General features: G+C 46.3%; 1 protein-coding gene and 1 long non-coding RNA gene across 7 annotated transcripts in view; one reads left to right on the top strand and one right to left on the bottom strand.

Annotated features, from left to right (window-relative positions):
- DCUN1D4 (defective in cullin neddylation 1 domain containing 4) overlaps nucleotides 1–11,241 on the bottom strand; it is a 71,250-nt gene extending 60,009 nt beyond the window's left edge. For 2 of the 6 annotated variants that reach the window (XM_070372375.1, XM_070372376.1), the window contains exon 1: nucleotides 11,085–11,241. In XM_070372375.1, the coding sequence (XP_070228476.1) occupies nucleotides 11,085–11,109 (25 nt within the window). In that variant the 5' untranslated portion in view covers nucleotides 11,110–11,241. Of the gene's footprint in view, nucleotides 1–10,615; nucleotides 10,720–11,084 lie in introns of those variants that run through there. The other 4 variants (XM_070372377.1, XM_070372380.1, XM_070372379.1 and 1 more) reach the window with 4 other exon arrangements.
- A 316-nt stretch (nucleotides 11,242–11,557) lies between these two features.
- Nucleotides 11,558–13,179, top strand: LOC138988306 (uncharacterized). Its single transcript, XR_011464619.1, has 2 exons — nucleotides 11,558–11,846; nucleotides 11,927–13,179. It is a non-coding gene; the product is annotated as an uncharacterized lncRNA (long non-coding RNA).
- Nucleotides 13,180–14,091: the final 912 nt, after the last annotated feature.

Raw genomic sequence — 14,091 nt, 5'->3', positions numbered from 1 at the left:
CACCACTTACCAGCTGTGTGACCTTCAGAAGGTCACATTCTGTACCTCAGCTTCCTCATCTGTAAAATGGGGATGATAATAGTACATTCATATTCCTACTTTCAAGGGCCGGAGTGAGGATTAAATGAATGAATGCAGGCAAGGCAACTGAAACAGCCTATGATTAATCACTGTGTATAAACATGTTGTCAGTCCCTCTCCTCCCCTGCACCGCCCCCCCGCTTTCTTCCTCCTTTCTCCCTGCATCCTACATCTTCTGATTTCTCTCTTACCACTCACCTCCTTTCCACTCCCTGGAGCCTCTTTCTAGCCCTCTCCATGTGGCTCCTGCCCACCCCTCCACCTGATTCCCCTTAGCTCTGGCTTACCCAACTCTTTGCTACTGCCAGGCTGCTCCCTCTACTTGGAAAGCACCCTTCCACCTCACCCCTGGAGGCACACACCCATCTTTTCCTTCACATAATAGAACTTCAAAAGCTAAGCTTACACAATAATAGGTAACCCTTCCCTGAAGGACTTCCCTGGTGACTCAGATGGTAAAGGAATCTGCCTTCAATCCAAGTGATCAGGGTTCAGTTCCTGGGTCTGGAAGATCCCCTGGAGAAGGGAATGGCAACCCACTCCAATAATCTTGCCTGGAGAACTCTATGGACACAGGACCCTGGCAGGCTACACAGTCCACAGGGTCACAAAGATTCGGACACGACTGATCGACTAACACGTCACTTCACTTCCCTGAAGTCTAATTTGAATGACTACCTATTTGTTTCCAAGCATGCTGGGCATCCATCTAACCTTCCCTGTCCCATATTTCAACTGTCCAGGACTTCTCTGCCTCGACCACTAAGCACTGGAAGGAAGCTCCTTAAACACAAGGGCCAGGCTCAGCTGTCTTTGTCGCAGTAGCACCTGGCTACAGGAAAAACCTCAAAGGTTTGGTGAGTGACCAAGTGAGGCAATGCCTCATTTGCCTGTTTTGTTTCTTATGACCTCTTTTCCTCAACACGGTCTCCTTTCATTTATTTATTTGGCTGCTTTGGGTCTTAGCTGAGTCACACGGGATCTTAAATTGTGGCATGTCAGCTCTTGTTCCCTGACCAGGGATAGAACCTGGGCCCCCTGCACTGGAAGAGCAGAGTCTTAGCCACTGGACCACTAGGGAAGTCCCTCAAGGGCCTCTTTTTAAAGCCTAATAAGAAAACTGTCATTACACAGTAATCATTAGCAACAAAAACAGAAAAGTGCCAAGCATTTCTCTAAACATTTTGTGTTCTATCTAATTTAATTCTCAGGATCACTCCTGATCTTGCCTCCTACTCTTCCTCTCTGCCCAACCCCCAGCTCCACTCCAAGCACACTGCCTGTTTGCCATTCCTCAAACACAGGTCTGCTCCCCTCCTGGGAGTCTCTGAATTTGCATTCCCTCTCCCTAGAATGTCCCCTTCACCTCCTTCAGGCCTTCCCTGCCCAAGCCATGTAAACTACAACATCCTCTGCTCTCGTTCCCCTCCCCTGCACACATGGGGCACGGGTGTGCTCCCCTTTCCTGCCTGGTTCTTCTCTAATGAACTGCTCACCATGGAACACACTTTCCCATGCTGGAATGAAAACTTCATGCCAGATGAAGAATGGGGCCTAGTACACAGCAGGTGTTCAATAAACACCACTGACTGAACAATTCCAAACCCCACGGTAGGTGGCTTTATGCATGAGGAACCTGAAGCTTACACAGAGTAGCTGAGTAATTTATCCACATTCACACAGCTAACACGGACAGAACCCAGATATTCTGACTCTAGGGCCCACACTTAACTACTATGCTTCCCTGCCTCCCAACCTGATGCAGAAAACAAATCATCTCATCCAAGGAACTAATCCTAGAACTATATGCCTTTGGTCCACAGAAAAGCCATCCACCAGAAAAATCTGTCAAGGGAACAAGTCAACTAATTCAAATCAATTCTATGTGTAAAGTATTAATTGTCAGATTTATAGTTTATGCAGCACTGTTAGTTTTCTTTTGGATTTAATAGTTCAGTAAGAAGAGATTATTATATCTTTTTACACTGTAATATCCTCACAAACAGCAAAATGACAAATCATCAAATAACATGGAGGAGGCCTAAGCTGATATATATTAAAAGCCAAAAATTGTGGAAAGTACAGACTGCAAGGGAATACAAGGGTATTTTGAGGGGTAACGAAAACATTCTATATCTTAATTATTGTGGTGGTTACACACACACACGTATTTATCAAACGAGTACAATTTATAGAATTAATTACATTCAACAGTGTAACTAAAGTGTAAAGTCTTTAGTGTAAAGTCAACTAAAAAGCATATTAGATATGATTTTTGGCTAAACAAAATAAATATTCTACCAGTATTATTTCCATACCTAATACTCTCAACAATTTGGGAGTGGGGGAGAGGACACAGATGTGATTAAGAGAAGATAGCAGTAAAGAGCTCTACACAGTGAGATCAGTGGGGTGACTGAATGCCTCAGAGTCCTGCATGACCACTGACAAAGGCAGCTCCTACCACAAACACTGCCTCAGTACCCTCTTCAGTCTTTTGGATCACCTCAAGTCAGGGCTCTTGGACTCTGAACAGAGTCCAGGCAGGGTGGAAAGGCAGATCACTGCTCTTCTCCACATCGGCCTCTGCCATGTATCGACCAGTGATAGGTCTGGATGTTGAATTTGTCAGAATTCTTAGTTGCAAGCATCACAAACCAACTAGCTAACTTAAACAGAACAGCAATTTTTCTTTTCTAAGGTTATTAGATAGTTCCCACAATCTCCAGGAAAACCAGAGGCCCAATCATACCAGCTGTACAACCAAAACATCTAAGGGCAGAGTGCACCACTGACATAACCTGGACCTGCCTTCAGTTTCAGAATCACACTCTGCTGTGGGTGTGTCTGGGCAGCTCTGCTTTGACAGTTAGAATTCCCCAATCAGAGGAAGAACCAGGGCCCCAGAGACTGGCAAAGGCCATCACAGATATAAAGGGATGACACACCATCTTTGCAAATACTACTGACATAGACAGCAAGTAATGAAAGGTTTTCAAAAAATATTCACAAGGAAAACAATCCTCAAAGATGGAAATAAAACGAATCATACTCAGAGGTACTGTGATTTGGGGAGGGTGGGGGTCTTTCAACGCATTATTTAACGTTTAATGGTGGCTCAGGTGATAAAGAATTCGCCTGTGATGCAGGAGACACAAGTTCAATCCCTGGGTTGGGAAGATACCCTGGAGAAGGAAATGGCAACTCACACCAGTATTCGTGCCTGGAAAATCCCATGGACAGAGGAGCCTGGTGGGCTACAGTCCATGGGGGTCACAAAGAGTCAGACATGACTTAGCGGATAAACCACCACCAGCACCAGTATGTTAATTAATAGTTTCAAAAACTACAAAGCCTACCTTCCTAGATTGAAAATAACTCATTAACAGCATCTTCGGATTAAAACAAAAACAATTCAAATCTAAAACAGCAAATACTTTGTCTACCAGAATACCGGACATGATAGAGAAAAGACCCTTAGATCTGAACAGTCATACAACAGTTGTTAAAATATATGATTCTATTTAAAATGCACTTCAGCATTTTTTTCTATTTGAAACATAAGCCAAAAATTGGAGCCTCTTTTATAGCCACCAATATAATAGCCTCTCTTATAGCCACCAAGGGTCCATCTCATCAAAGCTATGGTTTTCCCAGTAGTCATGTACGGACGTGAAAGTTGGACTGTAAAGAAAGCTGAGTGCTGAAGAAATGATGCTTTTGAACTGCGGTGTTGCAGAAGACTCTTGAGGGTCCCTTGGACTACAAGGAGATCCAACCAGTCCATCCTAAAGGAAATCGGTCCTGAATATTCATTGGAAAGACTGATGCTGAAGCTGAAACTCCAATACTTTGCCCACCTGATGAGAAGAACTGACTCACTGGAAAAGACCCTGATGCTGGGAAAGATTGAAGGCAGGAGGAGACAGGGATGACAGAGGATGAGATGTTTGGATGACATCACCGACTTGATGGACAGGAGTTTGAGTTGGTGATGGACAGGGAAGCCTGGCGTGCTGCAGTCCATGGGTTTGCAAAGAGTTGGACACGAATGAGCGATTGAACTGAACTGATAGCCACCACTATTTTTTTAGTACTTTTTTTTGTTTGTTTTGTTTTTATTTTTTGTGGCTGCACAGCATGCAGGATCTTAGTTTCCAAATCAGGGATCAAACTTGTGCTTCCTGCAGTAGAAGTGTGGTGTTTTAACCGCTGAACCACCAGGGAATTCCCACCCACTGCTGCTGCTAAGTTGCTTCAGTCGTGTCCAACTCTGTGCGACCCCATAGACGGAAGCCCACCAGGCTTCCCCATCCCTGGGATTCTCCAGGCAAGAACACTGGAGTGGGTTGCCATTTCCTTCTCCAATGCACGAAAGTGAAAAGTGAAAGTGAAGTCACTCAGTCATTCCCGACTCTTAGCGACCCCATGGACTGCAGCCTACCAGGCTCCTCTGTCCATGGATTTTCCAGGCAAAAGTACTGGAGCGGGGTGCCATTGCCTTCTCCGATTCCCAGCCACAAATATCTTTAAATGTATGTTCTGCTTAAAAGAGTAATTCTCGAGAGGTACCTCTGCTAACCGGAATCTCAGAATTAAAAAAAAAGAATGTGCTATGAAAGGCTACTAACTGTAATTTAAGCTGGTCACCTAAACAGAGATGTCAGTATTAATGTCAGAGCCTCAGAAAACTCACCTCCAACTAACACAATTTACTTTCTAAATAAAGAAAGACTTTGGTGAGCTTAATGTACTCTTAACATTAAAAAAAAAAAAAAAAACCCTTAGGACCAGACGCTGTTCATAAAACAAAATAGGAAGGGAGACAGACACTTCCAGGCCCTTAACCATCAGACCTGCCAAGCCCTGCCCAAGCCTTCCCCACCGAGGCCTATTACACACCAGGTCAGAAGTGGACACAGGTACTGTTACATGCACACTCTTGTCCCTTAGCACATCACCAGCGTGCTACTCCCTTCTGGAGAACCTCTCCATGCCACAGACATTCTTCAAAATTGATATCTGCATGTATTTAAAAATACATATTATTTAAATTGGTTTGCATAGGACAACTCTGTCCAAAAAAAGGGCAGAGAATGAATAAGTGAAAATTCGTATTCCGGGAAGAAAAACCTAAAGATAACAAAAGACATCTCAGAAGCAGAATTGCAGGAGGAAGCATTAAAATCTTTCAGATAATTCACTACCTGCTCAAGAGCTGACCATCTAAGTTCAGTTCATTACATATTTGAGGTCCTAAGCAATGCAATGCACTGGACCACAGCATGGATACTAAGGCAGAGTTCCAGATCTCAAGAGAGAGTTATCGTCTAACTGGAAAAGGGACAAGTAAGTAAACACACAGCTACTGTTAATAAGAAAACTGAGAATAAAAGTCAACAGTCCTTGGAGATTCAGTGCAGGGAAGGAGTCTGCTAGAGTGGGAACAAGGAACAATTAAGAGAAGCGGCACTGAGGGCCGAGGGAGGAGAAGGGTTCAGGGGAAAGAAACCGAGCTTAAAATATAGAACCAGTTCAACCCCAGCTTCTGAGACATCTGTAAGCAACTGGGAGCTTTGAGGTTTTGGGGTAGAGGGGTCATAAGGACAAAGATATTCAACTGATGATGAAGAGGATAAATAGGAGGCTGAGCCTGGCAAAAATATTACTTGCTAGTTATTATAAGAAAGGATGGCTCAGACCTAGGGTGATGGCAATCAGTATGGAACAGAGAGTACAGGCATAGGAAGAGATGCAAGCTTGCACTTGCTACCAACCAAGAAAAGAGAGGATGAGCAACGTCTAAGCTTCCAGCCTGGGTTATTAAATGAACTGCAGTTTCATTCACCAAATGAAAAAAGTGAACTGGTCTTGTTTTCATCTTTATTTTGGCCACTAGGAAGCTCAGAGCCAAAATACATGGCCCATTTCTAACATACAGCAAACATTTATGTGTAGCTTGTAAATCTGTATTTTCTTTCTCTTGACAGAATTTTATTTAAAGTTGCCTCTAATTATTTTAGAATTTGGCAGAAAATATATCAACAGATAAAAATGATTGAGACCAAATCAAAGACAGTTGGACACAGTAGCTGATTCAGGGATATAACTATAGGCTATAGGCTGCCAACTCATAGCATTCTCCTCACCCTTCTTCGGCCCTAGGGAAGTCCGGAATCCACAACAGAAGCTAAAAATGCCAGACTTTCACCTTCTCCACCTCCCTTACAACTAGTAGTGGCATGACGCCAATTCTACCCAATGAAACTAAAGGGAAAGTCTCCAAGGTGACCTTCCAGAAAAGATTCCTCTCTGCAAGGGAGGGAACTATAAGGAAATAAGCTGCTTTCACCCTATTCTTACATAGGCATGATGTCTGGTGCTACAGCAACCACATTGCGAACATGAGGCAATGAGCCTACAGCTCCTGATAAACCAAAATACTAAAAATAAAGGAAAAAAGTATACAAAGAGCCTAGATTCTTAAAAGACATACTGAGACTCTGTACCAGCCCTAGAACCATCCATCTCTAAACTTCTTGCTACCGAACAAAAATAAGCTCTATTACTTAAGCCACTTTTGATGGAGTATTTATTTGCCAGAGGCATCCTAAATCATACAACAAAAGTTATCAGGTCAGTTTCTGAAACTATGATTTTTTTTACACTGCTGACTACACAAGACTATTACTATTGAGATGAGAGCAAGGCAAACACATATGATAGGAAAAAAGCAATAAATAAGAGCTTCTGGGAGCAGTTAAAGAGAAATGGATATAACGTTAAATAACATTTGAAAAAATGTGATCAAGTGTTAACAGGGGTACTTCTTGGGAGCAAGAAGAGAAGAAGAAAAAACAAAAGTACAGAAATTCTCAGAAGTGGAAATGTGAGCTCAGTCGTGTCCTACTCTTTGCAACCCCATGGACTGTGGCCCACCAGGCTCCTCTGTCCATGGGATTTTTCTGACAAGAATACTGGAGAGGGTTACCATTTTCTCTTCCAAGGGAGAAAATGAGGGGGTCTTTCTTTTCTGGCAATGTTACTGGTAAAACAACCTAAAAATTTTCCCACTATAGATCTTTCTCTACTTATGATGGGGTTATGCCCTGAGTAAACCCACTATCTAACTGAGAATATCCTATGTCGAAAATACATTTAATAAACCTAACCTACAGATAACAGCTTAGCCTAGCCCATCCTAAACATGCTCAGAACTCTTATGTTAACACACAGCTGGGCAAAATTATCTCACTTCAAGCCTATTTTATAACAAAATATTGACTATCTCAGGTAATTTTTTTTGTTTGGCCATGCTATGTGGCATGCGCGATCTTAGTGCCCCCACCAGGGATAGGATCAGTGCTCTCAGCATTGGGAGTGCAGAGTTTTAACTGCTGGACCGCCAGGGAAGTCCCCTCAGGTAATTTACTGAAACTGTACTGAAAGTGAAAAACAGGATTGCTGTCTGGGTACAAAACGGTTGTAACTGTACTGGTTGTTTACCCTCCTGATTACGTGTCTGACTGGGAGTTGCCGAGGTCGCCATTCAAGCGTCAGGAGAATATAATACCATGCATCACTAACCTCAGAAAAGATCAAAATCCAAAATTCAAGGTACAGTTTTTATCAAATGCAGATTGATTGAACACCGTTGTAAAGTCAAACCATTCTTAAGTTGGAACCATCTGCTTAAAACAGTTGCAAAAGTTCTGGGAAAAGTTTAAGAAACATCTGTTTAAATGCATAACTAAGCTCAAAAGAAAATAAAACCTCCCCAAAGGCCAAAAATCAAAGAGGAACCTAAAAACCATAGCAGAAAGTGCTACGATAATAACGTATAGGAACCTGGGGTTTGAGTGCTGGGGAAGAGACAGCGTCATGTGTATCTATAGGGCACCTGCCCTTCGGGATGAAATTGAAAAAAGAGAAAAGGGAACAAAATGACTGGCCTAATATTTTCTTTAAAAACACCACCTTAAAGACAGTTACAGCTCTGGTTTTCAACCTCATACACCTCACCCTTTACAAGAGCAAATTTCACGACACATGCACTATTAAAAAAAAAAAAAAGGAAAACATAACCAGGTTAAATATTTACATATCACAAAGGAGTTCCTGGATATGTCACCATAAGCTTAGAAAAATATAAAACAGATATAAATCTTTTCCTGATAAAATCACACACTGCCCAATTTTTCAGCCATTATGAAATGAACCTTATGAGTTCATTGAGTCAAGCACTCAAGTTCAATATATTTTTAACCATACTAGATAGTTTCCAAATCTTTGGACTTCTTGGTAAAATTTTTATCATCAGGGTCATCACAATAATCTTCTAGTGACCATGCTACCAATGGTTTCATAATACTTTATACATCACATTAAAAAACTCTGTCATTTCTGAGCTAACCTGAAAGCCCTCCACATTACACGTTTTGCAGTCGTCATTGCATATAAATGGTAAAGGGAACTGGCAAAGGATGTGATGTCTGCAGTCTACAGGCTGAAAGGATGGTTTCTAATACTAAAGAAAAACACATGAAAACCTAAGGTTCTCTCCACCGAGTTTACCTTCCTCTAGTCTCATTTGCTTTCCATGCTTCTTTGAAAACCGTAGACATCAAATATTCCCTTTGCTCATCCTGACATTTTCACACTGGCTTAAATAAATGAGATCATTTTCACCGCAATTCCATTAAGCCACCTCCAGCTCTCAATTGGTGGCACAGTGGTAAAGAATACGCCTGCCATTGCAGGAGACACAAGAGACCTGAGTTCGATCCCTGGGTCAGGAAGATCCTTTGGCGTATAAGTGGCAACCCACTCGAGTATTCTTGCCTGGGAAATCCCATGGACAGAGGAGTCTGGCGGATTATAGTCTACAGGATCACCAATGAGTCAGACAGAACTGAAGAGACTAAGCACGCACACGTACATGCACACACACTAAATTCAAGACCATCTTTTCCCCAAAAGTCCCCTTATTCTTTGGCAATCCAAACGGCCCAAGAACTGCAAACACAATTTATACTATCTTCACAACATTTTTATGTGTCTCCACCGCATTCTTAGATTTAACTAAGACGGAACCTTTTAACCTGGTGTTTATACACACAGGAAGTCACAAATACACACTATTCTAAACGCTGCTTTAAATTGCGTCGCATCTTCAATGTTTTTCCACAACCTATGTACTAAATGGTTCAAGACGAAGCGTTTATTCTACAAGTAAGGGTACCAAATGCAAGTGGGAAACATTCAACTTGGTGATAAAGAACCCAAGTGTGAAAGGACTGCGCTTGGCTTGGTTCTCGCCCACCCGCTGACACGGGGAGAAGGTCCCAGGGAACATGAACGCCTCCCTGGAGTGCGCTGGGGTCCGCGGGGAATAAAGCACGAGTTAGCGGAGCTGGGAGGCTCCGAGGGGCGCGCTGCATTCTGGGACTCGTTTCCACAGTTACCCACGTGCACCCAACCCAACCGCGGTCCGGACTACAAGTCCCAGAATTCCGCGGGACCGCCTTTCCCCTTCACACCCGGCGACTGGTGCCAGACCCTAAAGGAAACCCCTAAAGCGCCCTCTCCGCAAGGCTGGAAGAGGTCGCGCCCCGCGGGCGCTACGCTGGGTTTGTGGTCCGGCCCTCCCGGCAGGGAAGCGGATCCCGAAGCACCAGCCTCCACACCTGACGATCAGAAATTAGACAACTGCGTCACAGACTGCCAAATCCTCGGACCGTCAGGGACCCCCCCCCCCGCCGCCCCGCCCCTAGACTCCAGGGCCCGACCCCTCCAGCACCCACAGCGGAAAACCCGCAGCCTGCTTCCCTGCCCCGCCTCCCAGTCCCGCAGCCATAGCCCGCGCCAGCGTTGACCTCGCTTCCCGCCGATCAGGGGTAACCGCGGCAAGCGCCAACCTCAGGGCACCTCCCCCGCCCCCTCCACCCCAGCCCCGCCCCCCCTTATACTCCGAAGCTCAAGGCTCCCCTTCAAGGGACCCAGCCTTAATCCAAGGAAGGATACATCTCCCCCAAACACATAGTCCGACACCTTCCCCCCCCTCCCTGAGCCCCGCGCGGACAGAATCTGGACAAGACAGTGTTCCCCCTGCCCCGGCCCCTCCCAACCTCTCTTCCCTCACAACTAGCTCTTCACCCCCACAGCACCTCCTCTACCCCTGCCCCCATCCTGTCACCCCAAACCACCTTCTGCCTCTCCTCTCACTCCCAATTTCCTTATGTTCCCAACACCTGCTCCATCCTATTACCCCAACGTCGGCCCCCTCTCACCACCCCCAGTTCTATCCCTCCACGTTTCCTATGGCCCTCCTGCTCGCCGGACTCCCCAACTATCCCATCACACCCCAATCCCTCCCACCATCTCGCTTTCCCATTACATCAGCCCTCATCTCCTTGCCTGCCCTCCTGCCCCGCACGGCCGCTGCCCCCAATCCTCCACCCCATTGTTCCCCCCCACCCCCGCCATCCAGCCCTTCTTCCCATTGTCCCCGCCCCCGCGCTCCCCTAGCACTCACCCGCCTTTCTCACGGAGCCGCCCGCACCGCTCAGCCCCTAGGAAATCCTCACCCCTGCGCCCCGCTCGCTTGCTCGCTCCCTCTCTCCCTCCCCCCGTCGGTGCCAACCCCCAACCCTGCTCGCTAGCGCCCGCCGCCGCCTCCACCTCCATTCACCCGGGACACTCTGGTCCCGGCCCTTCATCGCACGTCCCGCCCCCCCTTCCCCCAACACTGAAATGGAGCCAGTCCCCACCCCCCTCACCTCCGCCCTCCCCCGGCAGGCCGGCCCCTTCCCCCCACGCCCGCCCCCGCCCCGCGCCGCCCGCAGCGTCACCGCCCGCCCCGGCCCCGGGAGGGGAAGGGGTGGCTCCCGGGCAGGGGATCCCGGCGCGTTTCGGGACAGGAGGCGCGGGGCGGGGACTGCGGGAGATGAGCGGAGAGTATTGGCAGCCACCCGCTCCCAGCCGGCTGGTTCTCTGTTACTCACTGACAGCGGCGGCATCCGAGTGCATTTTCGGGCAGCTCACACCGCTCTCGCCGCCCAAGCTCCCGCGCTCGCCTCGCGGTCCCCCCACCGGCTCGCCGCACCTCGGCTGGGAGCTGAGGACCCGCCGCCGGGCACTCTCGGCCCGCCCACCTCGCCTCCTCCATTGGCTGAACTTCGGCTGAGGGGCCGCCCACCCGCGTCTCTCATTTGACAAAAAGAGTGCGGAGAGAGCTGGTCTGGAGCTGGCAAAGAGGCCCCGCCCCCTGAAGTCCAATATGATTGGCCCCGGCGGCTCGTCCCCGTACCGCCCCTGGCGGGGGCCATGCTCCCGAATAACAGGTTGGACCTGGCCGCTGTCACTCAGCCCCGGGGGTCCAAAAGCGCGTGTAGGGGCGAGGCTGGGGAATTGGTCCACCTTGACCCTGGAGCTCCGCCCTCTGGTGGGCGGGACTGGTGGAGCTGTAGACCAACCAAGAAAGATAGGTCGGCGTCTGAAACAAAGCAAGCGAAGTGTTTCCCAAAGAACTGAGAAGGGGAAGAGCTGTTGGTGCGGCTTGTTCCCGCTGCACTGAGTAGGGGAACTAGCTCTTCTCCGCTGACTCGACGCGTCGGAGTCTCCTGCTTGTCTCTCACGCCTCCGAGCGGCTCTCTACGGGAGCCCAGTCCGCGACGAAGTTGGACTGTGACTTCGCTTGCTGGCTGTTTCCTGCAGCTAGAGACTGGTAAAGAATCGCCGCGTCTTTATTTCCAGCAAACCCTCTGGTGAGGAACAAATTCTTTCTTGCACAACAAGTCACAACAATCCATTCTGTCCTCATTTTCGAAATGCGCTTCTTTTCCAGCGACAACACATTTCCTCCTCCTTCGTCACAAATGGGCTGTTCTAAAGGCTTCGACTGCTCCATGTCGGTGATACACATTTGTGTGCCCGCAGACCACATGCAGAAAACCAACGGCCACTCTCTGAGCTTCGGGCTCAGGCTGACACCTGAGCAAGTCCAGGGCTCAGGTCACCAGCCCTCGAAAGACAGTAAGCGTCAGCTAAGCGAACCTAAGTCAATGACGGCAAGAAGCGGTCCGAAAAACTGTTGTTTGGCTGTTATTTGGCAGAGGAAGGAGTTAGTTTAGATGACTTCTTCTGATCCTTGAGTTTCCTCAGTCAAGAATTCTCACCATTTTCCAGAGTTCCGACGAGTTTTTCGCAAGGCTTTCAAACCAACTCATCATACTCACCATGTTATTGTAGCGGAATAATATTTTGAGATATTAGTGGAGGACCGCCTCTCCTATCCCAGCCACAGCACACAAACACCATTTCCCTGTGTGCAGAAGCCTTGCCCCATCCTGCAGCTAGGCCATTCCACCCTCCCGCCTTAGAGAATGGATGACACTAAAAACAGCTGGTAACCAATGAGTCGTTTGGTTTTAGACTTATACAGCCAAAGCTTTTGAGTTTCAGGGTTCTGAAATTTATGTTTCAAATCAGGGCATAAATATTAAGGCCAAAAACAGCCTATTTGAAAGAACAAGATGAAACCAGTTCCTCCGTCCCACACCACTCCCCTTGTAATATACTCCATCTTTCTTAATCCCTAATGTCTCATTTTGTATCTATTATGCTTCTATCATTCAAATACTTATAAATCACTCCATCTAATAATAGATTCTCAGAATTGAACCTGAATTTATCCACTTCAGGTTCAATTCAGACAAGACAAGAATCTCATCTCTTCATTGGTGACCTTTAACCTAACAGAGCATCAGCTGGGCCCTGCAGAGATGGATAGTTACCTCTGGACTCTGAAATGAGGCATCCTTTTGGGGCAGATCTAATTGTACAAACGTCTGTCCTTAGCCTGAGCAGAGAAACTGCTCCTGCATTCTTTATACCATTTGTGTTTTCAACTTACTCTACACATCTAAGAAGTACTTATAGTTCATCCAAGTTTATAATATTTTGAATATGTGATATTTGTATGGCTTTTTACTGCTTATCATGGTACTTCAAGGGCCGAGACACATGTTTTTTTGCACAAAAATGGACTTGTTATTTGACACCTCTAAATTAAAATAAGACCAAAATTAATTTGTTGTAGATAGTCATTTGCTATATCGATTTATTTGCAGCCAACTATATAATAATGTATTGATATATTAATATTAATCTACATGAGGCACCTGCCAGCTGCTTTGCCCCAACACCCAACATTGTCCTCTGGCACATAAAAATGTACAGAATATACAGCCTTTGTTGTATACAGCCTTTCAGTCGGGTCCGTATGATTATTTTTAAAGAAAAAAAACAGATCTAGAGAGTAATTTACACAGATGTTTATAGTGAGTCAGCTGTAGCCTGAGGATTGGGAGGCAAGCTCACAGTCTGCTAAGCCTCTCTGGCCCACAAGTCTTATGAATAATAAAACAGATATAATGAAGTGACTGCATAGTGAAAGTGTTAGTTGCTTAGTCGTGTCCTCATCTTTGCGACCCCAGGGACTGTAGCCTGCTGGACTCCTCTGTCTGTGGGATTCTCCAGGCAAGAATACTGGAGTAGGTAGCCATTCCCTTCTCCAGGGGATCTTCCCGGCCCAGGGATCGAACCCAGGTCTCAATCGTTGCAAGCCGACTCTTTGCTATCTGAGCCACCAGGGAAGCTCAAGTGACTGCATACTATTCTGTATATATCACCCTGTCATTTTAACAATCCCCAAGATTATAAACCTTTGAGGGTAGAAAGCTTGTTTTTAATCTTTATGTCCCCAGCACCAACTACAGTGCATTCAGAGTAGGTACTAATTAACCCTTCCTCAGAGTGAACTGCACATTGAATGGTAAGGTGTAATTTTAGATGTGGAAGGAACCCTGCAGATGATCAAATCCAACTTCCTCATTTAAGAATATGAGGCTTGAGGTCCAAAAGAATTAAACGTAAAGTCATTCAGCTAGTTAATAGCATTAAACTCAAGTATCCCAACTCCTAAACCAGGTCTTTTACTAAATCACACTG

This window comes from Bos mutus, chromosome 6 (genome assembly GCF_027580195.1).
Source record: "Bos mutus isolate GX-2022 chromosome 6, NWIPB_WYAK_1.1, whole genome shotgun sequence".
Classification (NCBI taxonomy): domain Eukaryota; kingdom Metazoa; phylum Chordata; class Mammalia; order Artiodactyla; family Bovidae; genus Bos; species Bos mutus.
This window is presented reverse-complemented; position numbering and strand designations above follow the sequence as displayed.